At 39.3% G+C, this 25,912-nt stretch overlaps 5 protein-coding genes across 10 annotated transcripts in view; 3 read left to right on the top strand and 2 right to left on the bottom strand.

Moving 5' to 3' along the window:
• The window catches only part of LOC6725966 (flotillin-2), a 101,242-nt gene that overhangs the window by 57,933 nt on the left and 17,397 nt on the right, over positions 1 to 25,912 (bottom strand). The window lies entirely within an intron of this gene.
• LOC6725968 (probable serine/threonine-protein kinase cdc7) lies at positions 1,393 to 5,998 on the top strand. The gene is made up of 2 exons (XM_016172578.3): positions 1,393 to 1,596; positions 5,132 to 5,998. Exon 2 carries the CDS (start codon positions 5,156 to 5,158, stop codon positions 5,996 to 5,998), a length of 843 nt encoding a protein of 280 aa, XP_016039328.2. The 5' UTR covers positions 1,393 to 1,596; positions 5,132 to 5,155.
• On the top strand, positions 6,002 to 8,265 carry LOC120284207 (glucose dehydrogenase [FAD, quinone]). Its single transcript, XM_039297248.2, has 2 exons — positions 6,002 to 6,128; positions 6,362 to 8,265. Exons 1-2 carry the CDS (start codon positions 6,012 to 6,014, stop codon positions 8,084 to 8,086), a joined length of 1,842 nt encoding a protein of 613 aa, XP_039153182.1. The 5' UTR covers positions 6,002 to 6,011; the 3' UTR covers positions 8,087 to 8,265.
• LOC27206332 (glucose dehydrogenase [FAD, quinone]) lies at positions 12,396 to 19,641 on the top strand. 2 transcript variants are annotated; one of them, XM_044923637.1, is made up of 3 exons: positions 13,823 to 13,877; positions 13,947 to 14,065; positions 16,238 to 19,641. In XM_044923637.1, exon 3 carries the CDS (start codon positions 16,726 to 16,728, stop codon positions 18,838 to 18,840), a length of 2,115 nt encoding a protein of 704 aa, XP_044779572.1. In that variant the 5' UTR covers positions 13,823 to 13,877; positions 13,947 to 14,065; positions 16,238 to 16,725; the 3' UTR covers positions 18,841 to 19,641. The 2 variants fall into 2 exon arrangements, with proteins under 2 accessions (XP_016039327.1, XP_044779572.1); XM_016172291.3 differs by lacking the exons at positions 13,823 to 13,877; positions 13,947 to 14,065 and adding an exon at positions 12,396 to 12,621.
• On the bottom strand, positions 22,642 to 23,407 carry LOC120285324. The gene has a single exon (XM_039297253.2). It carries the CDS (start codon positions 23,312 to 23,314, stop codon positions 22,715 to 22,717), a length of 600 nt encoding a protein of 199 aa, XP_039153187.1. The 5' UTR covers positions 23,315 to 23,407; the 3' UTR covers positions 22,642 to 22,714.

Raw genomic sequence — 25,912 nt, 5'->3', positions numbered from 1 at the left:
TACTGAACGCTTCTTTTATCTAGATAAGTACAAGCATATTACTTTCAAAAGGAAATAAATAAAAAGTTGGACAATAATATGATTAAAGAAACACGTGTAACTGAATAAACAGGTAAGCTATTATATGTTATATATAAAAACGTATAACTGAATAATATGATAAGCTATTTTCAACTGAAAACTGTGATATCGCAATACTTCGATCTCATACCCAGGGGCAAGTACTCCTAATAAATTTGGTATCGAGCACTTTTACCCTTCGCTTGCATTGGTTGTCAGATTAAATGGAATGGAGTACGAGTAAACAAACCGGAAATCTCCATCTCGGTGCCGATCTTTATGGCCTTGTTGCTATTGGGCCCCCAGTTAAGCGCTCAGCTTTTGAATTGGGAATCATGAATAATAAAACGGTAAGTCAATTGCCAGACTTGTAAATCGCTGGCGATGATCGCTGGGAGCAGTTTTGGCTCAGCCAAAGAAAGCCCCCAAAACTGGCCGACGACGTACTTCTCTTTTCCCAATGCATCGTCCCATCTCTTTCCGTATCGGTATCCCCGTCCTTTTCTACCAAGTCCCGAAAAGCTTTTGCAATGGTAACACAAACGTTGAATGGAGCACGTAGCTCAATGACAAAGCCCGAAGACAGCCGATTCGAAGCCCCTAGAAATGGAAACGAAATCGAAAGTGCCGTCTTCTCATGGCGGCTCACTGGAAAAAATTTGTAAGAAACTCTATGCCCAAATTATGTTACCAAAGTAACTAAAGAAAGTATTAGGTTCATACTAAAATCTGACTAATTATAAAGTCAGATAAAACGATATGAAATTATATCGCTACCAGGGAAAAACTAAGTAGGAAAAATCTATATATATTGGTAGGCAAGGATACATTGAATTCATATCCTATCTATATTTGAATATTGAACTCTTTAACTTTCTTTCAGTGTACCCATTTTGTAAGCAGCTTTACGGATATTTCTCCCTCTGTTTTCAACTCTCTCTGTCGGCCTGAAGCTCGGACTTTTGTTTGTGCTTCGACTTGGACTCTACGTATATTAGTTGTTGTTATCATTTGGGAGTGCGAGGGAAAAGCTTTCGAAGGCCGTACGAAAAGCTACTTCTTCATCATCTTGGCCGTCTTCAGCCAGGCAGTCGAATGTGGCCAAAAGCAAGACCTAAAAGCGAATTGCTCATTGAACAAGACGAGCTCGTGGCGTGCGTTTCGCAGTGAGCGGCAAAATATATATCTCAAATATATGTATATATATCGGTAGTGAAACAAAATCGCCGTGGACAATTGTCACTTGGAGAAGAAATTACAGTGCAATAAAACGTACTTTGTCCCTTATTTTTTGTTTGTTAGTTTTTTTTTTTTTTTTTTTGCATTATCTGTTGCCGTTTTGAAAGATGAAAGACGGCAACAGCAGTCATGGTAATCGTGAGTGAGACAAAGGAAAGTGGCAGGCAGTCGCGTTCAGTTTGAAGCCGCCACACCACAGAAAAAATATAAATAAATAATCCGTACTAACTTCGGAGCAACAGCAGCTACTGGAAAACCAAAGCAGCGGCCACAAAAATAACAACCAAAAAACCAGAGGCAAGTGTACTAAACTCAAGTGCATGTTAAATAAATACTAATATTAGTATGTTAAAAACAAACAAAGAACAAGCATAACTTAAATGTATTTGTAATCTCAAAGAAGACATTTAAGATATAAATTTTCATTTTGAGCTGGACAACAAAAATGCCGCAAAAATTAAAGATTTATCATCTGTCTCTTGCGCAAAAGATGCATTGATTTAGAGATTCTCTTGTAACTACACATCTAGTTAGTAATTGCATACAGCATAATAAATACTGAATAAATATAAGAGCAACTTTTACAAGCTTTATAAATACATTCGTTAATAAACACACAAATAAGCATTAACTCGTACATTAACACCTATTTGCATTCATCCAAGACAACATGCGCGCACATCAAGTGCGGTCATTTTCACTTTTATTTTTATGTAACAATACCGATTTCTGACCCTTTGGCAGAGATGGAAACCAAATGGGCGCCAAAAACGAAATAAATAAACATAGGTAAATAAATATTTGATAAAAAGGAGCGAATACTACTAGTAGCCAGATATTCTTATGTAAGACTCCTCCCAAACACGCCTTGCAGCTAAAATTTGTTTATTTGTTTGCGGTCGATTCACACTTTCTACCGCCGCCGATACTCCACCGATCTGTCCAATCCAACGATCCAGCGATCGGTATACCCACCTCCTCACACCTCTGTGCGAATTATTATCAATTTGTGCACGTCGCAGTCATAAAGAGGCAATCATGGAGCGCGTGTATCGCCACTGGCACTGTGTATGCATACGACTCGGGCAATTAAAAGCGCCAAGCAGGCCAGCAAGAAAGTGACACTATAGAGCCAAAAGCTACATAACCATATGATTTGAATAGTCAAGTGAGAGAGGCGAAAATGGAACAGGACTATAAGTTGGCCCAAATGCAAGGGTCAGTATGCATGCCAACTAAATTCTTAAAGAATAACAAAGTGGAGTTTACTAGCCATTTTGAAAGCTTGTATTGAGAGCACAGAAATATAAAGAATGCCATCATGAAATTTTTATTACAATTAATTTATGCAATTATAAAATAGAAAGCAAGAAAGTCAGAAAAGATAAAGTAAGAAAATTGACAGATAAGTTAAATTAGCCATATATGTAGATCTATGAACATCCACAAGAAGTTCACTTTCAAATATTTATTTATATGATAAAAGAAGTTATATTAATAAAAATATATTTAAATTAAAATTATATGAGACGACGACTTTATGAAATTAAAACCACCAAGTAAACGTGTAAAAGTCAGTGAATACACCTTTCATGCTTTAGACTCTCAATAAATCACAGTCTCTTCCCTAACGTAGAGTTAGTAATTATTTAATTTTCAGGTGTCACTTAGCAACTGCAGCGCACATAGCACGGAAATTAATTTTTCAATTGTTTTTTTTTCTACTATTTCTACGTTTCTCGTGTGTGCTTGTTGGCCAAGTTGGGCTTCTTTAATGTGTCACGGTACCATGACTCAGCCAACTGTCGAGAAAGCGTTCAGCTGGAGTAAAGTAGCTAAAATTACTTGCCACATTCGGACTAGATTTATGCGGCTATGCGACGACCCACAAAGGGCAGGGCACATAGAAAAAACAAACAAGCAAGCCAACAGAAATCCGTGAAAATGTCGTCAATTATGGCGCATAAAGTCTGGCCATAATTAAAAGCTGTCAAATCATAATTGGCAGGCAGTTGAGCACCAACAATAAAAAAAAAATAAGCTAAAAACTGCGGCCAGTTGCTAACAATGTGTGAATTGCATAATGACGACCTGAACCAACGAAATAAATGGATGAATCGACATCAATGTGATGTAAAAATGCCCGAGAAAACCTGGCCCAGTATTGCGTCAAACAGAAAAAATAGACATACATGCGTATATATCTTGGAGGGTTTTCCTTTGTCACTCCGCCCAAGGGCGTTGCATAAATTAGCGGGCAGTGTTGCGTCTGCCTTTAACGGGGATTTGAGTGAATGAATTTTTCAGATTTTGGATTTAATTTCTGCCGTCTGCCGCTGATGATGTTTGTTTTTCGGTTTTTTAGTGTTGTTAGTTACATGGCAACCGTCGAGCCGTTCAAATCGCTGGAGCGAAATTGCCTGGCAAAAATCGTTATATATACACATATATCTCAATTTAGCTAATAGCATTTTGCGCGGCTAAAAATAGACAACTATTTTCGGTGCAGTTAATTAATCGAGAGCAGTTCCAGTTACATTTCTTTTGCAGTGTTGTGACAGAGGTACCCAAAAAAACCAGAAAACATGAAACAAAAAAAAAAGGGAAAAATAAAATAAATATTACATACAATAGTGATTACATGAAATACGAGTACCGTATGTAGGAAGCTCGATGTCGCTTGGCTTTCACTGCGATCGCTTTAAATCGAGAGCGCAGGGGGAAAACTGGAAAAACCACAGAAAATACAGCAACAACAGGAGCTGGACGGCAATTAATGCCCCGATGCCGCCAATGGACAAACAAAATAACGAAATTGCATTTTACAGGCTAAGACATTGAGACATTCGAGACTCTCGAGAGACAAGAGACAAAAAAATCAAGAGTCGAGGATTTTTTTCTTGCTGTTTGCTTTTTCCGCCTGTCAAACGGCATTGAACTTGAAAAACTAGCCATCGAGAGAAAGAAAAATAGAGAAATATACACAGCCGCGGAAAGACAATATAATACTATATACAAATAAGAAAATGAAAGAAATGGCTATCTAATGAGATGCAGCTGACATCATTTGAATATTTATATTTTTAAATTCAATTTCAATGCGGTTTGATAACGTTTTAACGTTGCTTGCGAAAAATGTAAACAAGTTCGTTGCCTAAGTCTTTTGTTTGACTGCGCGTGTGACAGCGCCATCTGTTGGTTAACGATTGCCAAACTGGAGGCTTTGGAATATATACACGAATTTTGGATATATTGCGGCTTCCGCTAGACAATAATGCTTGCATGTTGCTGATTTTCGAGCCAGTTTCTGTTTCGTTTTTGTTTTTGCCTGCCAAGTCATGCAACAATGGCAACCATGTTAACAAGAAATCCGAAAAAAGCCACTACAATGCTCATCAGTTACCCATCAACCATAAATGGACGATGATAGCGAGGCTCCCACGCTTTTGATTGTCGTTATCTGGAAATGGTCGAAAGCTGGTTGCTCCATCAATGGAATAGGGTGGGAAATATTGAGATGTTGCCAGCCAAACCGAAATAATGATTGCAATCAAATCAATCACAACAATGGGGTTATAAATTGTGGTTGCTTGAATTATATTTTCTTTGAAAATTAATAAAGAGACGGTTTATGTAATAGGTATTGCAACATTTGTCCGTTCTTATTTAAAAAAAAACTACAAGAAAAGTAAACTGAAATTATATTTAGCAATACAGTATACCAAACCCATTTAAATAAAGTTACTTTATTACATCATTACTATATATTATTCGTATGTTAAGTTTTTTTATCAAGTAATTAAGTGACTTAAGTTTACTTTTATCATTGCAGTTCTGTTCATATTTCTGTCAAAATATGGGCCAAGAGATATCGCAACAGCAAAATCAGCAACACCAACAACACCAGCAGCACCAACAACAACAACTACCCCACCACAAACGACAACCACAGCGAAAAAGCTTCAGCGGCATTAGCACCACCAATCAGCCGATTTACACGCCCACAAGTCACCTATCCACCAGCTCCTCCTCCACCAACACCAACGATTATAGCCACAATAATACCAGCAATAATAATAACAATCAGAACTACCGGTTGCGTCACAAGTACAACTTGAGCAAGCAAACCTACGAAAGGAGCAAAATAGCAGCGAGTGCAGCGAGTACAAGTCAATCCGATACGGATTCGCATTACGCCAAACTAAATCTGCAAAGGAGCAGTTCGCAGAGTTCGGATAGCGGCATCTACAACTCGTCCTGTCACTGCAGTTCCATATCCTCGATATCGGCCGTCAGCAGCAGTGCGAGCAGCAGTCGCAGCAGCAGCAGCTCTAGTCGCGGTTGTCCCAGTTCTCTGGTGTCTAGCAAATCGAACCGCTCGTTGGACAAGCAGAAACACTACCTAAGCCATCACCTGTACATCAAGTCCTATCTGGACATCTTGGAGGAGGACGAGCGGGCACGGGCTCACTTCAAATCCGCTCGTCCGGGCGGCATTCGCAACTATACACCCAAGATCTTGGCCAGCGGGGAATCGAGTTTATCGGGCAACTCCAGCACCAACACAGCTCTATCATCCAGTGCTCCAGCTCATTGCTACGGACCGGGAAAGAGAACAACAGTCGGTGGAACAGGCGGATCAGTTGGAGCAGCAGGAGCATCAGGAACAGGAGCACAGGGAACGGATCCGTGGATTTGACAATTACTGAAACATGGCGTTTGGCACAATGACGTCTTTGCTTGGCATGATCCCGCTTCTGGCGATCGGAATGAATTTCTATCGCTATCAAAGCGTAGATCCCGAGAACAAGGTCCAGGAGCCAACCGTCGTAAGTTGAATGTTCCAAAATATGACAATTATTAATAAACATCGTAAGCTTTAAAATATTAACATTTAGTTATGGGTATCTATTCCACTAACTGTTTTCCATATGGGTAACTGAGCTCTATCCTAATGGGTAAATCCTAATTACTTGATCTCTGTAGGTATTTAAAGTATCTTTTGCATACGCTTTCAAACTAAATGAATAAATATATTCAATTAACTTCCCATTTCTTTTAGATACGTCGTCAGTATGATTTCGTGGTGATTGGCGGCGGATCCGCTGGAGCTGTGGTGGCGAATCGCCTGAGTGAGGTGCGCAACTGGACCGTTCTGCTACTCGAAGCCGGCGGCGATGAAACGGAGATCTCGGACGTGCCAGCACTGGCGGGCTATCTTCAGCTAACGGAGTTGGACTGGAAGTACCAGACTACGCCTTCATCCACCCGCCAGTATTGTCAGGCGATGAAGGGCGATCGCTGCTTTTGGCCCAGAGGAAAAGTCCTGGGCGGAAGTTCTGTTTTAAATGCTATGGTCTATGTTCGTGGCTCCAAGAACGACTACAATCATTGGGCATCGTTGGGTAATCCGGGTTGGGACTACGACAGCATGCTCAAGTACTTCCTGAAATCGGAAGATGTACGAAATCCCTATTTGGCCAAGACGCCATACCATGAAACAGGTGGATACCTGACGGTTCAGGAGGCTCCATGGCGTACACCACTCTCGATAGCCTTCCTCCAAGCAGGCATGGAGATGGGCTATGAGAACCGGGACATTAATGGAGCCCAACAGACTGGCTTTATGCTTACGCAGAGCACGATTCGCCGCGGTGCTAGATGCTCCACAGGCAAGGCCTTCATCCGCCCAGTGCGACAGCGTAAGAATTTCGATGTCCTGCTCCATGCGGAGGCCACCAGGATCCTGTTCGATAAGCAGAAGCGAGCCATTGGCGTGGAGTACACGAGGGGTGGCCGCAAGAATGTGGTTTTCGTAAGAAGAGAAGTGATTGCGAGTGCTGGAGCTCTGAATACTCCTAAATTACTGATGCTTTCCGGAGTCGGTCCCGCTGAGCATCTGCAGGAGCACAATATCCCTGTTATTTCGGATCTCCCAGTGGGCAACAATATGCAGGATCATGTGGGTCTGGGTGGACTCACCTTCGTGGTGGATGCTCCGCTGACCGTCACCCGCAATCGTTTCCAAACCATTCCAGTTTCTATGGAATATATACTAAGAGAACGTGGTCCGATGACATTCTCGGGCGTGGAAGGTGTTGCCTTTCTGAACACCAAGTACCAAGATCCCTCGGTAGACTGGCCCGATGTCCAATTTCATTTTTGTCCCAGTTCCATTAACTCCGATGGTGGCGAGCAGATAAGGAAGATACTGAATCTGCGAGATGGTTTCTACAACACCGTGTACAAACCACTGCAGCACAGTGAAACCTGGTCGATACTGCCCCTGTTGCTGAGACCCAAGAGCACGGGATGGGTGCGCCTGAATTCACGGAATCCGCAACATCAGCCCAAGATCATACCAAACTACTTTGCCCACCAGGAGGACATCGATGTGCTGGTCGAGGGCATCAAGTTGGCTATCAATGTCTCGAATACCCAGGCATTTCAGCGTTTCGGCTCCAGATTGCATAATATACCGCTGCCAGGCTGCAGACATTTGCCATTCCAGTCGAATGAGTACTGGGCCTGTTGCATCAAGGAGTTTACGTTCACCATCTATCATCCCGCCGGCACATGTCGCATGGGACCCAGCTGGGATGTTACGGCCGTGGTTGATCCCAGATTACGGGTCTACGGGGTATCCGGAGTTCGAGTGGTGGACGCCAGCATTATGCCGACGATCGTGAATGGGAATCCAAATGCTCCGGTCATCGCGATTGGCGAAAAGGCCTCCGATTTGATCAAAGAAGATTGGGGCGCCAGGCGGGCGCACACTTCCACTTAGTTAAGAAGTTCTCTATCGCTAATTTATGTTTCAACTAGTCAAATGTGGATTAACTGATGTAATATTATCGCTATGTGTTTTTGTTTTATCAAATTCCTCGTTTTGTTCACCGTTAAATTTATGCTTAGTTATTTGGATAAGTTTAGTGTACAAAGTCCCACAAAACTGTTTTTTTTATTACTTTATCAAGCATTTTATTAAATATTTATGTACTTATTTATGAAAAAAAAAATAGTTTTTTACTTGTTTTATTACTTGGTTATTTAATTTGAGACGGCTTTTGGTGGGGACTTTAAAATGGATCTTCTTGTTTTATTTAAAACACCAATAAATTAGCTCTTTTAATTAATGCTTTTTGGTTTTTAATTCGACTACTCTGTTTTTATATATTAATAAAACTATTTTCTAACTATTCACCAATGTTTGGTTTATCTGATGTAAGTTTTCTGGATAAATATATTATATATTATTATATTATTAGGATTTACTAAATTTTTTGTTGTCAAATACATTTTATCTACATGAAGCCCCATGTAACTCAAAGAATTCTCAGACTCTCATGTAATCTTACATGACAACTGTCATTCATTTGTAATTGTAATTTAAGCCAAAAATTGATAAACCAAATGATAAAACGATAATTTTAGGTAGATAGCACTCATATATAGCAGACAATTGTAGTCTTAAGAAAATTAATATTTTAATTATTGTATGTTTATTTTGGATTAAGTCGTTTGGAGTGCACTTAGCATGTACATGAACCGTGGTCAACCGTTAGCTAAGACTTCAACCGCAGAGAAAGTGAAGTCACGAAGTTTATAATTTGTATTCAATTTTTCAATTTGCCTTAAGTGCTGGGCGTTTTTTTTGCGCACGCCCCTTTTGGCCAGCTTTTTGGGCTGCCCACTCTTCCGCTTAACGAAAGCCAAATGTCAAAAATTGCCACTATGATTGAAAAATGCCCCCGCGCAAAGGCCCCTTGAAATGTATAAACTCTATGCATTTTTAATATGCTGATGATGGTTTCCGTAATCCCCCCGCCCCATTTCTTTTGGCCGTGGGCGTGGCTTTTGATAGTCAGGCTTCCGTGTTGCCATCTAAATGAGAAAAAAATATACCGTTTCGCTTTCAAGCGTTCAAGTGTGCCAAGGTTATCCAAATTTGTTGACCACATAGCCAGCTTTTCGGCACGTTTTATTTCGTAGGTGTCAGTTGAAAGTTTGGGCAATGCCCTGTCGACAATTATCGACTGCCAGCGAAAAGCCGGACAATTGCGAATTTCGCATGCAACTTCCAGGGAAGCCCAGTACCACACACCACCCCTCCTTCAGTAATATTATTGCAAAAATAAATAACAACAAAGAGCAATACAGCAATAAATGAAACCGAGTCTATAAACCACCCAAGGCGATGCCCAGACTTCTTATATAAGGCCCTCTTTCGGGGTTACGGTATGGTATCGTATGGTATGGTATGTTATGGTACGGTATACAGTGGGAAATAACTAATAAATAAATGCAAACAAAGTTTCGGGCAAATATTTGGTTTGATTTTAACGAAACGACAAGTCATTGCGACCGCATACTAATGGGAAGTGTTATGCCAAAGATAAAGATGATGAAGATGAGCGGGGAGACGGAATGATGACACTCTATATATAATTAATATACATAGAGCAGGGGCAGCCAAGATCGGCGGACGTGCGCTGAATATCTGTGTCTGTGGTCAGTGAAACACAGAAATTGGGTCATTAAACCGCCGAAAGTTCGATCGATGAGACCATCTTGAAAATGAGCCGGCTGATGATATAGGAAATGTATACAAAATTGAGTGATGGGTGTAGAGATTCAATAGGCTATTAAAATATAATATAATATCTATAAAAAATATCTATAAATATATCTATAAATATATCTATAAATATATGTATAAATATAATTATAAACATATCTATAAATATATCTATAAACATATCTATAATAAATTATTGATGCAAATACCTCACAAGAGGTTATAAAATAAATAGCAAAACCTTTCTTAATTAAACGAGAGATTTCATTCATCCTATATCCTCAGTATTATTTGCAAAACATAAAAATGAAATGAAATGAATAAAATGAATCATTTGAGGAACTCATTAGTAACCATGCGTTGTATCTCATCAGTGCGCGTATGCATTGAATGGAAATTAATCAAAATGCATTTCAAGGGGAGTTCGCATTCGTTTGTATACCTATTTCACCCATTTTTCCCTATAATCTAGTTTCTCCTTCTTTTTTCTCCCACATCGTAATCATCATCCTCTTTAGCTTCATAGTGCAAACAGAGATACGTGATGTCGAACACACGCGACAAATCGCACAAGAAAACGAAAGAAGCAAATGAATCCAAGACTGGTTGAGGTTGATTTTTTTGTATTTCATTTTTTTTTTTTTTTTTGGGCGGGAAGAGGCTTGTGGAGCTACGGGAGGGATTGAATAATCTTTGGTTAATTTCGGTCAATTATGCCGTGCCTCAAGTCCGCCATCGAAGTTGCAATTGCAGCGGAGCCAAACTGAAAGACCGAAAAACCAAAACCAAAACCAAAAGCGAAGCCAACCAAACCGAACTGAACTGAATAAACCGTACAGATCCGAACCCGAAATCGTTCAAGGCATATAATTTCAATTGCAAACTGGAAAGAGCGGGCTGGAGGTGGAGGGGTGGAGCACTCGGAGGAGCATTGTCAAAAAAATATCAAGTATCCGCCGCTTATGTCATAGATGGGGCAAGGTGTTAGGTGCCGCGCCTCACGTAGGCAATCAAAAACCAAATCAAAGCCAACAAAATACATATACCCGCGCTGCTTGCTATCCAGCTAACGAGGCTTAATCCCAAGTTAAAGCCACTTGTTGCCCTTTTAATACGAGCTCTGATTTGTTGGCAAAAGCCTTTCGCCAGATGGTGCACTTCAATTTGGCCCACCCTCCTTTTTGGCTTTAAGGAGTTTACAGATGAGGGAAAGTTTTAATACTCTAAATGAAGGTTAGGTCCTTATAGAAAGATTAATAAGTTAATCATACGTATAAAGTGTACAAAATTGTACAGTGAAATAAAGTAATAAATATTTTCAAGAAATATTACAATAAAAACCCGCTCCACTTCTAAGTATATTTTTTAAAACCTTACTTTGCAGTGTCATATTTTCACGACTTTTTAATGGTCACTTTTCCAATACGCCCCTTTCCCCAATGAGTTGCATTTTTTGTTGCGGGCGTTGCTATTTAAAATCGCCACATTCCTCCTTGCCCATGGCCCCTCTTTATAAATAAGGTATACGACATACATATATCCCTCTTCCCTGGGCACTAATTGCACTTTAACACCCAACTCTCAGCAGCCAACAGAAACGGCGAGCTGAGAAACGAGGCGAAATGGGAAAAAGACAGCAGTGAAATATTTCAACAGCTTACCTAAATCATGTTGTTGCTCTTTACCATAGCTGTGCTGTTTTTGTTTTTAACTTTTTTTGGCTCATGATTACATAAATTATACCCGTTGACAAAACACAGCCCCAGCCAGGTTGTCCCAGGCAATTGCCAAAGGAAAAAATCGAAAAAAATAGAAAAAAAAAAACAAAACCCAAAACAGAAACACAGAAATAACACACAGATTTTTCTCAGCCATGTTTATGGGTTAATAACTTCATTTGACCATTTTTCGCTTTAGGTTTGCCACTTTTTTGCTGAGTTTGGCATGCGAGGAATGCGGTCATTCAAGCGAAGAGAACTTCCAGTTGGGAAATACCTCTCCAGAAATATAAAAAACTCTATAATCAAGGAGACATTTATTTCGTTCATGTTAAGAAAGGTATTTCTAAAATTTATAAAAAAAAAAACACAAACATACATAGTATATTTTCATAAAAAAAATTCATTTTTAATAGGCTGGTCTTTATATGGATATATAAATACTTTCGATATATATATATTTTTTTTTATGTCTAAAACTTGTCTATGAAAAGAAATCATACTTTTTGTAGTCATATAATATTTTAAAATATACTCTTTGTAAATTATTTCGAACCAGCCAACCTATTTTTTTTATCGTTTGCGTTTGAAATCGGTGACCCTATTATTTGTTCGTCTATTTAGGCCCAATTACCACTCCACAGTTCCCCTTCCTCTTCCTCTCGGCGATTTGACCTTCTTGACTTGTCCTAATGAACGCAACTATCTTCCTCTTCATTTGCAGTTCGTACCGTTATCAGAGCTTCAAACTTGTTGGCCATCCAACGTGTTCGATGTGCCAATAATATGCAACATCTGTGGCGTTGGCTTTTCGGAATTTCGCGGCAAACGGATCGTTCAGTTGACTACGTGCAACGCAGCCGCGCAGACGCAGTCAGCGGTTTGAAAATCCGGCCTAAATAATCCATATATGCATACATATATGTACATATTTTGAAAACATCATCAAATTCAACCAATCCAAAGGATCCCGTGATTTGTGATCGATGTGCCAAAGTGCCAGGCTACGTGGGCTGAGAATCGCAAGTAAGCCAGTGTAGAAAAGTGAAGTGAATCGAAAGGTTAAAGCTGTTTAAACACCTGTTGCCGGTTTACAAAATTTCGAAAGAAAAATATAACATATATATTTAATTAATGGGTGCAAAGCGCTTCGAAATGAAATGCACTCAAGTGCATAGTTTTGTTTTTTGTTTGCTTTTTTTTCATTTGCACAATCCACCCACAAAAACCCACATTAAACTATGAAATACATTCGAGAAAACAAATAACGAAAAAAAAAAATAATGGAAAACATTAACAATAAAGAAAGAGCGGCTTTGATAAGTAGGCTATATGTTGCACACTAACGGTTGTTGGGCGATTGTCATTGTTTTTCATGCTGCTGCTGCTGTAACAATTTCTTCTTTTCTTTTTTTTGTTTGTTAGTTTTTTTTCCTTTTTTTTTGCAACGCTAAAGACAATAGAAAGATTTGTTTTTGCAACATCAACAGCAGTTGTTTCTCTATGAACATTAGGCTCTCGTGGAGACACAAAGAAATTTGCATTTACATCAACCGAAATGGCTAAAAGAAATGAGAAGTGGGCGACGTCGGCCACGCCCATTTCGCATAACTTCAGCGCAGCAGCAACATCTTCGATAACAGCAGCAACATTTTAGTTGATGCCTTCAGTCTGACACTGATGGCTTTTCGCCAGCAGGCATTTAGATAAAAGAGGCTTTTAAATGGAAGCCACTTGATTAAAAATGGCAATCAAAAATCATTGAAGCGGTTTGTGTCATAAAAAAAAAGCATTTAGTTATACTCTTCAAAGATGAATTTGCTGTAGATAAACTAATTCAACTTGTTTAGCTATATAAATGCATTTAAGTACTTTTGAAAATGCAACAAGTATTTCCATTAAATATATATGTTAAATATATATTTTTCTGTGTGCAGTTTGGCTATTGCGAATCAAAAGCACTAGCTAAAATGTGTAATTTATCGTTATTTGCAACTAAATAGCTAAATTTTTACAGCGTTAGTTTTCCTTTAGGCTATCTTCCTTCCAGTAGTCGTAAACATCCCTGTTTTATTCGATTTGTTGCCTTAATGGCCAGTGCATAGTTTTAATTAACATTTGGCACGCACTAGCAATAGTACACTGCTAAAAATCAGTATATTTTTAACTGAAACTATATATTCTCTCGGTTAATTTTTTATATATATTTCTTTCTGTGCACCAATAGTTTGTGGCGCGCATTTGCCTGGGTGTTGTTGCAGCTAAATGAAATTTGCCGCTAGGTAATTAAAACATTTTACTTTAGCCATGAGTATTATAATTAATTAATTGCACTATTTGAATACCGCTAGACGGGCATTCGGGTGGCTGTTGCCTGCGTCCAAAATCAAGTCAATGACACAATGACATGCCCACCAACAAAAAGCTGAAGAATCCAGCCGGCAAATGAGTGTGGCACCTGGCGGCCAAGGTGACTGACATCAAATGACACCAAATGACACCAACTGACATTGTAATCATGAACCCAAGCATGATTTGTGTTTACACAAAATTAGCGCACAAAATCGGCAAGCAAATCACTTAATTGTCCCAATCATCAAATGATAAAGTGGTTAAGTGCGTGGGTGCTAAAAACAGTGAGGCAAGTGAGGCATGATCGGTGATCATGGCCTTCAGCTGGACAGGAAGTCTAATCGGTTTACAACGACCAAAGATTTGGAATATAATAATCCACGCACAGCTGCGCGCAAGATATTAGATATTTGGTTTTAAATGTGGCCATTTACCCCTAAAACTTGTGTATAAAATAATTGATCAATACGCTCTATATAAACATAAATAGTTCATCAATATAACTAAAACTTAATGGATCATGATAAAAATTAATTATATTTGAAGACTTTCAAATATATTTACACCAAGTAAAAATTACACTAGCAAGCTAATGAATAAGAGCTCTTAATCAATATTCCAAAGACATTATTAGTTTTATCCCACAAAAATATTCAAAATAGGTCAGCAACTGTTTTGAGTAACATTTTTACTATTATTTTGAAGACAGCTGTTGATGTAGATTTTTGGCTCGGGCCTAAATACAACGTGATTTTTTCCTTCACCGTAATGACGCATGTCAATAGCAGTTAGGAGTGAGGTGTTGAGTGGCGGGGAGTGGGGTGGTGGTGGGGGGATGATAACTCCGGGCCGGGCCAACAGGTTTACCTGGTCCCGGAGCCGCAAAAGTAAACTTGTTTGCTGTCGCTGCTGACCCAATTTCGTGCCACTTTTTTTTCGACATTTTTACAACACAACTGCCCCGCGGAGGTTTTTCGCACAAAAAACCCAAACAAATCTCTGAAAAAAACGAACCCTAAGAAAAGCAGAAAAGCTGTCTGTCGAAGAAATGAAGCCGCAGCATCCACTCTTCAACTCCTCAGATACTGTATCTGAATCCGAATCCGTATGTGCATCTGCGGCAAGAAAGGTTCGCTTTGATAGCAACCTGTTGGTTATTTTTATACTTTTTTTTACTGGTCTGGCCTTTCACTTGGTCGCCGGAAGATCGGGTTTTGCGTTTGGTAATTGAAGTGATAAGAAATCGACATTGAAATTCATTATTTTTGATTGATTTCTCACCCAGCACTCCCACAAAATAGCCACCCCCTTCTCAAATCGATAAAATTAATAAAAAAAAAAGGAACCCCTCACTTATTTGTAAACTGGATAGACAGGCGTTAAGTGCCGTTGGATATTTCAACACCCGCTCGATAACAACTCAACATACAACCATGTGTCAACAGATCCCTCGCACAAGCACATACAAAAAAAAAGCTATTGAGTTTCGATCTGGGCTTAAGCCCGGCTCAGCTCAAAACTACAAACTGCTCGCAAAACAATCGAAATGAAACGATACCCATTTCATATGTCTTTTGCCCAATCGAGCACGCCAATGACGAATACCCCAAAAAAGATTCAAAAATAAAAAACTATAGGTCCAACTGTTACGTCATTGGATCGTACAACAACCAACATAATATTGTTGTAATCCGAAAACCGAAAAAACGGCCGACGAATTTGAAAGACAAACAAAGAGAAAGATGGTTGCATTAACGTGGATAACATAATAAACCGAAAATGTAAAATGCCGCTAACAATTCCCCCTTTGTCGCTATTGGCCGCAATATATCGTCAAGGTCGTCGCCGTGTTGGTCGGGAAATATTATGGAGCTAGTGGAAGTGGTGGGTCTTGGATTAGTGCAATGCAAACACTACTGTTGCAACCGCGAATGCATTCAATTGGGCAGTTAGATTAGGCAAATCAGCTCGAAATTGGTAAATTATTTAGATTTTCAACAGCCAGAACACGCAAGAATGTTTTGCAAACGATAATGGCGCCTCTTTGGTTGGCTAAACCTACGAAATGTGGGTTGATTATGTTAGATAATTGGTAGAGTTGCAGAAAACCAAGGTTTCGTAACTTAAGACGTGAGAGCAGCGAAAATGCTTAAGGCCCGACATTCATAAACTTACCAAAGTTAGCACTAACATTCTGTATTAAAAATATCCAAAATAACATAATTAGAAAATAAATTCCGCTTAAAATATGCAAAATATGTATATTAAAAAATGATTTCTTATCTTTCAGTTGGCCTACGAAGAGCACAAGGATAGCACAACAAGGATAAGGAAAGGACATTCAATATAAAAGCAGGAGCTGTGAAGCGGATATAGGAAATACTTTACCAATAATAATTACTTTAAAGGCAAGGAAGCAAAGGATTCTCTACAACGGTGTTGTGAACAAGTTAAAAAGCAGAGATTCTCGTTCAAAGAACCACACATTTAATGGTTAAAAAGCTATAAAGAACGCACTTCTTATAACGTATATAGAAAATCGGGAAAGCACAAAAGCACTGGAGCAAAGCAGCATTGAAACTGAGCAGCTTACTGAAAATCGGGCCATTTCAGAGCCCCGCCATGCACAAAAGAAAGAAACCCTAGACTTTAGAGAGTGGAAAGAAGCAGATAGCATTGCAAACACTAAACGCAGAAAGTTGTGGTAATATAGCTGAAACTGGCTTAAACTAGGGATAATCCCACAGAGAACTCAAGTAGACATATCCGTCCGTCAACATGGTGCTCAATCTGCTGTTCATAACCACTGTGATCAAGTCCACATTTGGCGTGGTGACCACGGGACTCTGGCTAATCCCACTGATGCTGGCCGCCATCACATACTATCGCTATGATGCCGTGGATCCCGAGTCGAGGCCCCTGGATCAACTGAATCTGTATCCAGAGTACGATTTCATAGTGGTGGGCAGTGGTTCGGCCGGAGCTGTGGTCGCGAATCGATTGAGCGAGGTGAGGAAATGGAAAGTACTGCTGATCGAAGCCGGTCCAGATGAAAACGAGATCTCTGATGTACCATCGCTGGCGGCCTATTTGCAATTGAGCAAACTGGATTGGGCCTACAAGACGGAGCCCTCGACGAAGGCGTGTTTGGGAATGCAGAACAATCGTTGCAATTGGCCAAGAGGACGAGTTTTGGGCGGCAGTTCGGTGCTCAACTATATGCTCTATGTGCGTGGCAATCGCCATGATTACGATCACTGGGCATCGTTGGGCAATCCAGGCTGGGACTACGACCATGTGCTGCGTTACTTCAAGAAATCGGAGGATAATCGTAATCCCTATTTGGCCAACAACAAGTATCATGGTCGCGGAGGTCTGCTAACGGTTCAAGAATCACCGTGGCATTCACCTTTGGTTGCCGCCTTTGTGGAGGCCGGCACTCAGTTGGGCTATGATAATCGTGACATTAATGGCGCCAAACAGGCGGGCTTTATGATTGCCCAGGGAACGATACGTCGTGGTTCGAGATGTTCCACCGCGAAGGCATTTCTGCGACCCATACGCGCGCGAAAGAATTTTCATCTGTCGATGAACTCCCATGTGACCAGGATCATCATCGAACCGGGAACCATGAGGGCACAGGCCGTGGAGTTCGTGAAACATGGCAAAGTGTATAGGATAGCGGCCAGGAGGGAGGTTATCCTCTCAGCTGGTGCCATCAATACACCGCAGCTAATGATGCTATCTGGATTGGGACCACGAAAACATCTGGAAAAGCATGGCATTCGAGTGTTGCAAGATCTGCCCGTTGGCGAGAATATGCAGGATCATGTGGGAATGGGCGGACTCACTTTTCTGGTGGATAAGCCCGTGGCTATTGTCCAGGATCGTTTCAATCCCACAGCCGTCACCTTTCAGTATGTGTTGCGTGAACGAGGACCGATGACCACATTGGGTGGAGTCGAGGGTCTGGCCTTTGTGCACACACCCTACTCAAATCGCAGTCTCGACTGGCCGGATATTCAATTTCATATGGCACCGGCTTCCATTAACTCAGATAATGGAGCCAGAGTAAAGAAGGTGTTGGGTCTGAAGGAATCGGTTTACCAAGAGGTCTACCATCCAATAGCCAACAAGGATAGTTGGACGATAATGCCGCTGCTTTTGAGACCAAGATCGCGGGGATCTGTTAAATTACGATCGGCGAATCCCTTCCACTATCCCCTCATCAATGCCAACTACTTTGACGATCCCTTGGATGCCAAAACTCTGGTGGAAGGAGCCAAGATAGCTCTTCGCGTAGCTGAGGCCCAGGTTTTCAAGCAATTTGGATCGAGACTGTGGCGCAAACCGCTGCCCAATTGCAAACAGCACAAATTCCTATCCGATGCCTATTTGGAGTGCCATGTGCGCACCATTTCGATGACCATCTACCATCCATGTGGCACTGCGAAGATGGGACCAGCCTGGGATCCCGAGGCTGTGGTGGATCCACGCTTAAGGGTCTACGGAGTTCGCGGTCTCAGGGTTATTGATGCCAGCATTATGCCAACGATTAGTAGTGGGAATACCAATGCACCGGTTATAATGATAGCCGAAAAGGGCGCAGATCTCATCAAGGAAGATTGGCTAACAAATCCCGAGTACAAAGTGAAGCGGCAGGCAAATAGAGTTAGAGATCCAGAGCCTGCTGGTAGTAACATTCAGGGCATCATAACATTGCCCACCAATATCAGTCAAAGCGACAGCAGCAACATCAGTGACAGGAGCAACATGGAGAGCAACTTCAGCAACAGCAGTCACATCAGCAACATCAATTTTAGCAGCAGCAGCAGCAACAGCAGCAACATTGAAAGCAGCAGCAACTTCACACTCAACTATGCGGATAGTTAGTGACTTCAAGATGAAGAATGTAGAGCTCCAGTTAGCTCCAGATTTTGTGCTCAGGGCTCCATAGCTTTAAACACTCACATAAAGTGTGTTTACAACGAGAAAACAACACAAATTGTTTGCCATTGCTTAAGTAACATGCTGAGACATAAACGCTTTGAGTTCGTTGACAACTCAAGTGAAACCAGAATGTGATCCAAAAATTCACCGAACATTCTTTACCTAAAGTCTACACTGGAACCAGAAGCTATCTTATTTATGGAAACAACCATACAATCTTGAACAAAAGTTATTTACTACTCTAGTTCATTATCATTCGATGGTCATCTTGTAATGCTCATAAAAACTTTACTGCGAAACCAGAAGTTCAAAGCAGCTAAAAATGGTCGCTTCTTCCTTGTGAAACCATTTAAAAATGCTACTCATAAAAGATTTATATCTGAGAATCATACTACAATGTCGTTTGTCTTTTATCTAGACAATCCAAAAAGTGTTATATTCTAAACCAACTTCTACAAATGATAAGGCTTTTTGTTACTAGCTGCTGGTATCATCAATATAAACAGAAAGAGATTCGTATCTCGTACTTCCCATTGAATCTCATCGCATGACGTCCTCACAAACTGTACACAACGATCCATTGCTAGAAGGAATCCAGAAATCGAGTCATAGATTAAATGCTTACCTAAGTAATTGTTATCTTTTTTTTTTGCTTATGTATTATTTATGTTAAGTTAGCGATAGATAATTTAATGTTCTTTGACTATTTATAGAAAACTTCCATGAACATCATTATTTAAATGACATTATATTTAATAAATTAAATTTGCATAAACATGAAGGCGAAATTGTTATTTGCTGACAGCCGAAAAGCAGGCAACACAGGCGCGCTAAGAAAATTGTTTCTTTTTTGGCAAAGTGATCCATCAGATGATTGGGTGTATTTTCCAACTATTTGATTAAGAAAAGTATCTTCTAAATAGCTTGTTCAAGAACTATCATAAGTTCCATAACTTATAATATCACTAATTTCCCCCATACATTTCCGTATCTGTATTTAAAAAGAATGCTTTTGTATCGCACCTTAATTAATTACATCATAGGCAGCATTTGATTGATTACATCAGACACGATGAGTGACAACTAAATAGGCCCGAGCCCAAGTGAAATTATTCATGAAATACATAATAAGGCCCTACCCATTCGACTTCAAATTGCCATCTGAGTATTTATATTCCATAGCCTAGCATTTGGGCGCGGTAGTAAAAAAAAGACATAACCACACGCAACATTCTTGTGTAGAAAATGTGTATATTTAACTACCACCAGACAAGTCAGGTTTTTAACTAGTCGCTGCAACGCCCAGTGAAATATACACACATATATATACGAAATAAGTATTTTAAGTTACCAAATCGAAGTGTTATAAATCATCTTTCTGACAGGCCAACGAGACCATGGCCTTGGTCAACAATTTTCATTTTCATGCGACTATCGGAAGCCGGAAATGGCCAACGGAACTTGGTCTAATCAACTCAAATTATAATCACTTTGGATTGTCTTTTTCCGGACGTGGATCGATGAAGATGTGCTAAGTGATCGGTCCCTGTACCACTTTTCGACCACGAATCGTTCTAATTGACCGGCTAAAAAAGAAAAAACCCGGCTTATAGTCATTTCAACTGAAGCTAAGCACAAAAACCAGATTTTATGGCTTATTAATGGAAATATCCAAGACGCTGCTAAGCGCATTTACACAAAACATGGCCAGCAAATCACACATTTTAATGGGCTAGCGTTTCGGGCAAGTTCAAGGTCTAATTGGGTTTCTTTTAATGTAAAAGTATATTTATTTTGTAGAGTATGCGCAGTTTGGAGGTTTGCAGGAAAGATATACGCCCGGTGACTATAGCAATTAGAAGTTGGTCATTTTAAGAACACTAACTATTTACTTTCAATAATATTTCTAAAACAAAATTGCATCTAATCTAGCACTATTCCAATATTTATTCATAATAGAATATGTTTTTTGTATTGATTTCATATTACGTATACGCCATGTCGTTTCTCAAAAAGTGCGAGTTTAGTTAATTCACATTCATAGACGGTATCCACTAGTCGCATACTTAATTGTTTTCGGACTTGTTTTGTGAAATTAATTCAGCCACGCCCCAAAAAAAAAAAAATATAAAAAGGCACAGAGAGAACGGATAAAACGAAATGGTGACCCAATGTCTACGTGACCAATTGCAATTTCGCCACGAGTTCAAATCACCAGATTTGCCCTAGACATATGTGTCCACACGCAAATCTCCCAGCGATCAATCTCGGCCAAAAACGCAATAAACCCATGCAAATATGCTAAGTTTGGCCAGAGAGTCTGCAAAAATTCACGAGTCGAAACTGGGTCAATGTCCAGCGGAAGTATATAGCAGCGGATCGTCTGCAGTAAAAATGATAAAGACAACTTCCGGATCGATGTGTTACCGTTCCAGTTAGAGGTCAATCAACTTGTTGTGATCTCCGATCTCCGTTAGACAAGCCATCGTGTGCGAGCAGTTGACCCAGACCCAATGAACTTGATCTCTGCCGCGGTATAGTCGTAGTATTCAGTTATTTGCATACGCCACTCACCTGTAAATACAAACAAAAAAAAAAGAGGAAAAATATTATAATTGGTTTCGATAAATCATGAAAAACTGAGAATTGTACGAGATTACAGCATAAATATTCATGGTAGCATGCCAGCATTCTTTCAGCAAGCGGAAGTGTCTAGCGTTTTTTCTATTTTCTGTTAATTCACGGCCCTGGTTGATGATTAGTGACCCATATATACGATGTGGTGTACCCAAATAGCCAGTTCTTTTAGTTGTTACAAAGGTGCCAATCAAGTCTCAATTCGCTGCAAAGCGAACAAAAAATTCTTAGTCACTTATTTGGGCAACCTTGGGGCACGGAAATGTTGGGCAGACATCGGGTTTTATGATTCAGTGGTGAGTTTATAATTTTTTATAAGAACTATTAAGCTGATGTTCTGCGTTGATTGAGTCAGTGATTTGCATAATATTAGGTAGAAGTCTGTTGATGGAACTCTGTGGATTTTTCCATTACTAAACAAAATATTTAATTTCCATAGAACTCTTCAAAATTGTAAGCTAATAAGTTATTAGCTTACAATTGAAGCTCTGCCATTTCTAATAAGTAAACAAATTGTTTTTTGTATTCTCGATATTTATTTATAGCACTTAAGTTTGATCCATGAACCCCGGGTTCCATCATCATCTTTGCTCTGATCTATCCAATCAACTTCCTGACTTCATCAACTATTTCATTTTGAACTGAGTGTACTCCATTGACCATTCAAATCAAATAATTGCACACTTTAATGTGCTTTAGTGCTTGGCAAACAATAATGTTATCTGGCCAAACTTGGTCCGTATATCTATTTGGATTGTATCTGTATCTATATTTGTGCGTTCGCGTTGGCGTATAGCAATTATGCGCATTATGATCGTATCAAAATGTTATTCAACTTCTGTTCTGCTTTGTCATGTCAATCATCTGCAAATGAATCGATTTGTTGCGGCTACAAAAATTCGGGGGAAGTCTCAATAATTGATTCATTTACTCAGCTTGACTTCCTACAATAAAATGCGTCGATTTCCATTGTGTAATCGAATTATGGAAATCACTCAATCAATAAAATGCAATAATATTTAAAGGAAGTAATACTTGTACAATATTTACGCAGTGGTTCCGGTTGTGCATAATGTATATTTAAATTTACTAATTAAATGAAAAGACTACGAATATTTGGTTATATATTTTAACCTATATTTTACAGACTATAGCAATTTGGGGCTAAATCTAAACGATATTAGTTCGAAGTTGTGGAACTGTCGCTGTTTTGATGTTTTGGCGGGATCTTTCCAATCAAACTGGGTGCGGATGGATCCATTAGATGGGCACTTTTTGGCTTGGAACCAGGACTTTGCCAGCAGTTCTTGTACCAGGCAGTTTGCTGATGTTTCAATCCAATTCCAGTGGCAATCCTGGCCAAAGAGTGATACAAACTACGAGAGAGGACATGTAGAAATCCACCAAATCTATTGGATGGAATCGAATCTGGCAGCGCAAAATTATTCAATGGACTTGAGCTTGACGGGATACAATTCTGCTGATTCGTGATTGTGGAATCATCCCCTTCATCAATTTCATCATCACAAAGATCATCGGTATCCGCATCGTAACCATTTTCGAATTGACTAGGACTTCGATAGTGGACACTAAAGCAAATGGGATTTGGACCCAGAGTTTCAGCTAAGTTCCGATTGATTTGCGCATTTTTTAAATATTTTTGGGAACAACCTGGCTCACTGTCGGAACTTGTCGAACTTGAAAATCTTCTAGATAGAGGTAAACCCTTAGGATAACATGTAATCCTAGGTTTACGTGGCCTTACAGCTGGTCTGCGCATTTTCCAGAGTTTTAGATGTTATATGCAAAAAGTTTTTGGTTTATGCTCTATTATTTTGAAATTTTGACAGTTGTAGGTTGAACTACTATATGAAGATATATGTAGACATACGTTTGAAAATAAAACAATTGATGTCAGCTACAATTTGTAAAAGGTTTTCCGTATTGAAAACTTCAAAGCAACATATTTCGCTTATATTATGTATCCGGAAATAATATTTTTTTTTGTGTGTACCCTCCTAAGTGACTGCTTGTAATGACCTGTCGTAAAATACCAGCTAATAAAGCTGCTGTATTTAGCATGTCGAAATTTGGCATAGGAAACACCCGCTTTGAAAAAAATACCTTGTTTAAATTAAGCTAAGAAAATGTAAAAATAAGCGACGAAATGATTTTTGCCTAATACGTATGTTCAGTATTTAGTTTGTGGTAAGAAATATATATATATTATATGGTAAAAAAGAACCTTGAATATATATTTTACCTTCATTCATTCATAAAACATCGAGCCTCTTAGTTCTTGCAAAAATGTATATCTCTTTTGAACATATTTTTTAAATGTAACAAAACGCGAAAAAAACTGGTTTTTTGCATTAATCAGGGATGAGATCTCTTAACTGTTTTTCGATCGGCAAATATTACCACATCTAAAACACTGTCTATGCAAATTTTTCGTAGTGAACGAGTTGCTTTGTCATGATGATCGAAGTCAGTGCAATTAATCGCCACCAACAAAACAGAAGAATGAAAAAACAAAACCCATAAGACGCGTTTTATGGTTAAGTTAAGAACATTTTATGGCCAGCACATTTTCTCAAATTCTGCCAGTCATTCGGCAGAATGTCAAGCCATCAGCTGTATCAACAGGGAAATTCAATTCATATTTAATTTGATAACAAGAGGTAAGTCCTTCAGTTAAATGATTTGGCATCCTGTTTTGCCGCCATCGAATGCCATGGGCCAGCCAGCCAGTGAGTGTCAATAAGCCACTAAAGACACGGTCGAGGCCCCAAATAAACGAATTGTCAGTCAGTGCAAAGAGCAGCTTGGCCAAAATCGGCAGTTGCCAACTATGAAAACTCGGTCAAAGACAACGAGTTTGCTTAAATTCTTGACTTTATGCGAACAGAAACAGTCATTTTGCTGCTGTATCTCAGCCAGCACAATACCTATCGATAGTAAGAGTCAAAGCTTTAATTGCCGTTAGCTGGATGCACTGGCCAAAAAAGAGTACTACCTTCTTAAATGTCAACTTGAATACAGAGCTCACAAATGTTGCAGAAAAAATGAAGAAAATAATGAATACACTAATGGATATGTTGATTACACTCTTAATTTCAATAATCTCAATTCTTTGAATTAATTAATCTTAATTTGTTTGAATTCACAATAATTGTTTGCACTGCACATAATCGAATGGCAGCTCAACGAACTTGAAGCCCGCGAATCGCAGACGAATTGCGAAATTGGAAGCCGCAATGCTTTTTCAGCCTTGACTCCAAAGTGTCCAGCGTATCGGCTCATTTGGGCTTGAATGTCAACGGAGATTGGTTCTGGGTTGCCCTTCAGATGATTTGTCGAGGGTTCTTAACTCTTACGGAGCTTATTTGTATGCCGATCGTGTGCTCCTGCGTTGATGATGATGATATGCTCCTTGTGGAAACGGAATCTCTGGGCGACTGTCCTTCGACTAAACATATACCATCAGAACGACGCCATTTGGGGCGGAGAACACATCAAAAAAGCATTAAGCACTATTTTAATTTATTTTTATTTTGTATACATTTTTTTTTTTTACTCTTTTTAGTATGTCATACGGTTGCGGTCGACTGGCCAAGTTTACGTTGCCAAGTAAGCCAGCAAGTTTCCAAGCCGGGCGGGCATGGGGTATCTTGGAATTTTTCACAGCGTCTGCCAAACTGCCAATCGACTCTCGTGGGCTCTCCCATTCTAAGCTCACGAATATTCACATGCAAGCGGAAATAATTATAAAAATTACTTACTAAACACAAAGCTTTGCTTTAAAGAAACAAAAAAAAAAATAGAAAAAACCGAGCCCCATGAATAAAAACAAACATTACATGCCTCCAAATCCATTCACCATTTACTAGTAGGCAAGTACAATTAGAAGCGACTACTGATCGTTTGCCCAGTGATTATTTGGAAACAAATCAAATAAATTAACAAATAAATAATTTAGATGAGTTAATTACCAGTTACCAATTACCATAAACCTTTTAGTAATACTCTTGCCATCTTGGAAACTCCAGCACATTCTTGGTGTTTTGAGTTTATAATGTTGAGTTCATTTCGTAAATGAAATCTTTTTCGCATATTTGCTTTTCAAATTTGCGTTTTCCAGTTTTGTCACGGTATATTTAGGTCCATATTTCATGGTTTTTTTTTTTACATCATTTAAACACTGTCATTACACTTGGCAACCGCAATATTTTGTAAAATTTTCCATTTACATTTTTCCTTTAATATTATTGCTATACCGGATATAACTTCATACCCTAATGGTTTTGCAAACAATTAAAGTTCAAGATATTCCGTTGTTCCCCCTGTGAATCCTATAATAATCAATGGCTCTGATGTA

The sequence above is a fragment of the Drosophila simulans genome, chromosome X (assembly GCF_016746395.2).
Source record: "Drosophila simulans strain w501 chromosome X, Prin_Dsim_3.1, whole genome shotgun sequence".
Lineage (NCBI taxonomy): Eukaryota > Metazoa > Arthropoda > Insecta > Diptera > Drosophilidae > Drosophila > Drosophila simulans.
The sequence above is the reverse complement of the archived record's forward strand: the minus strand, read 5'-3'. Positions and strand labels throughout refer to the sequence as shown.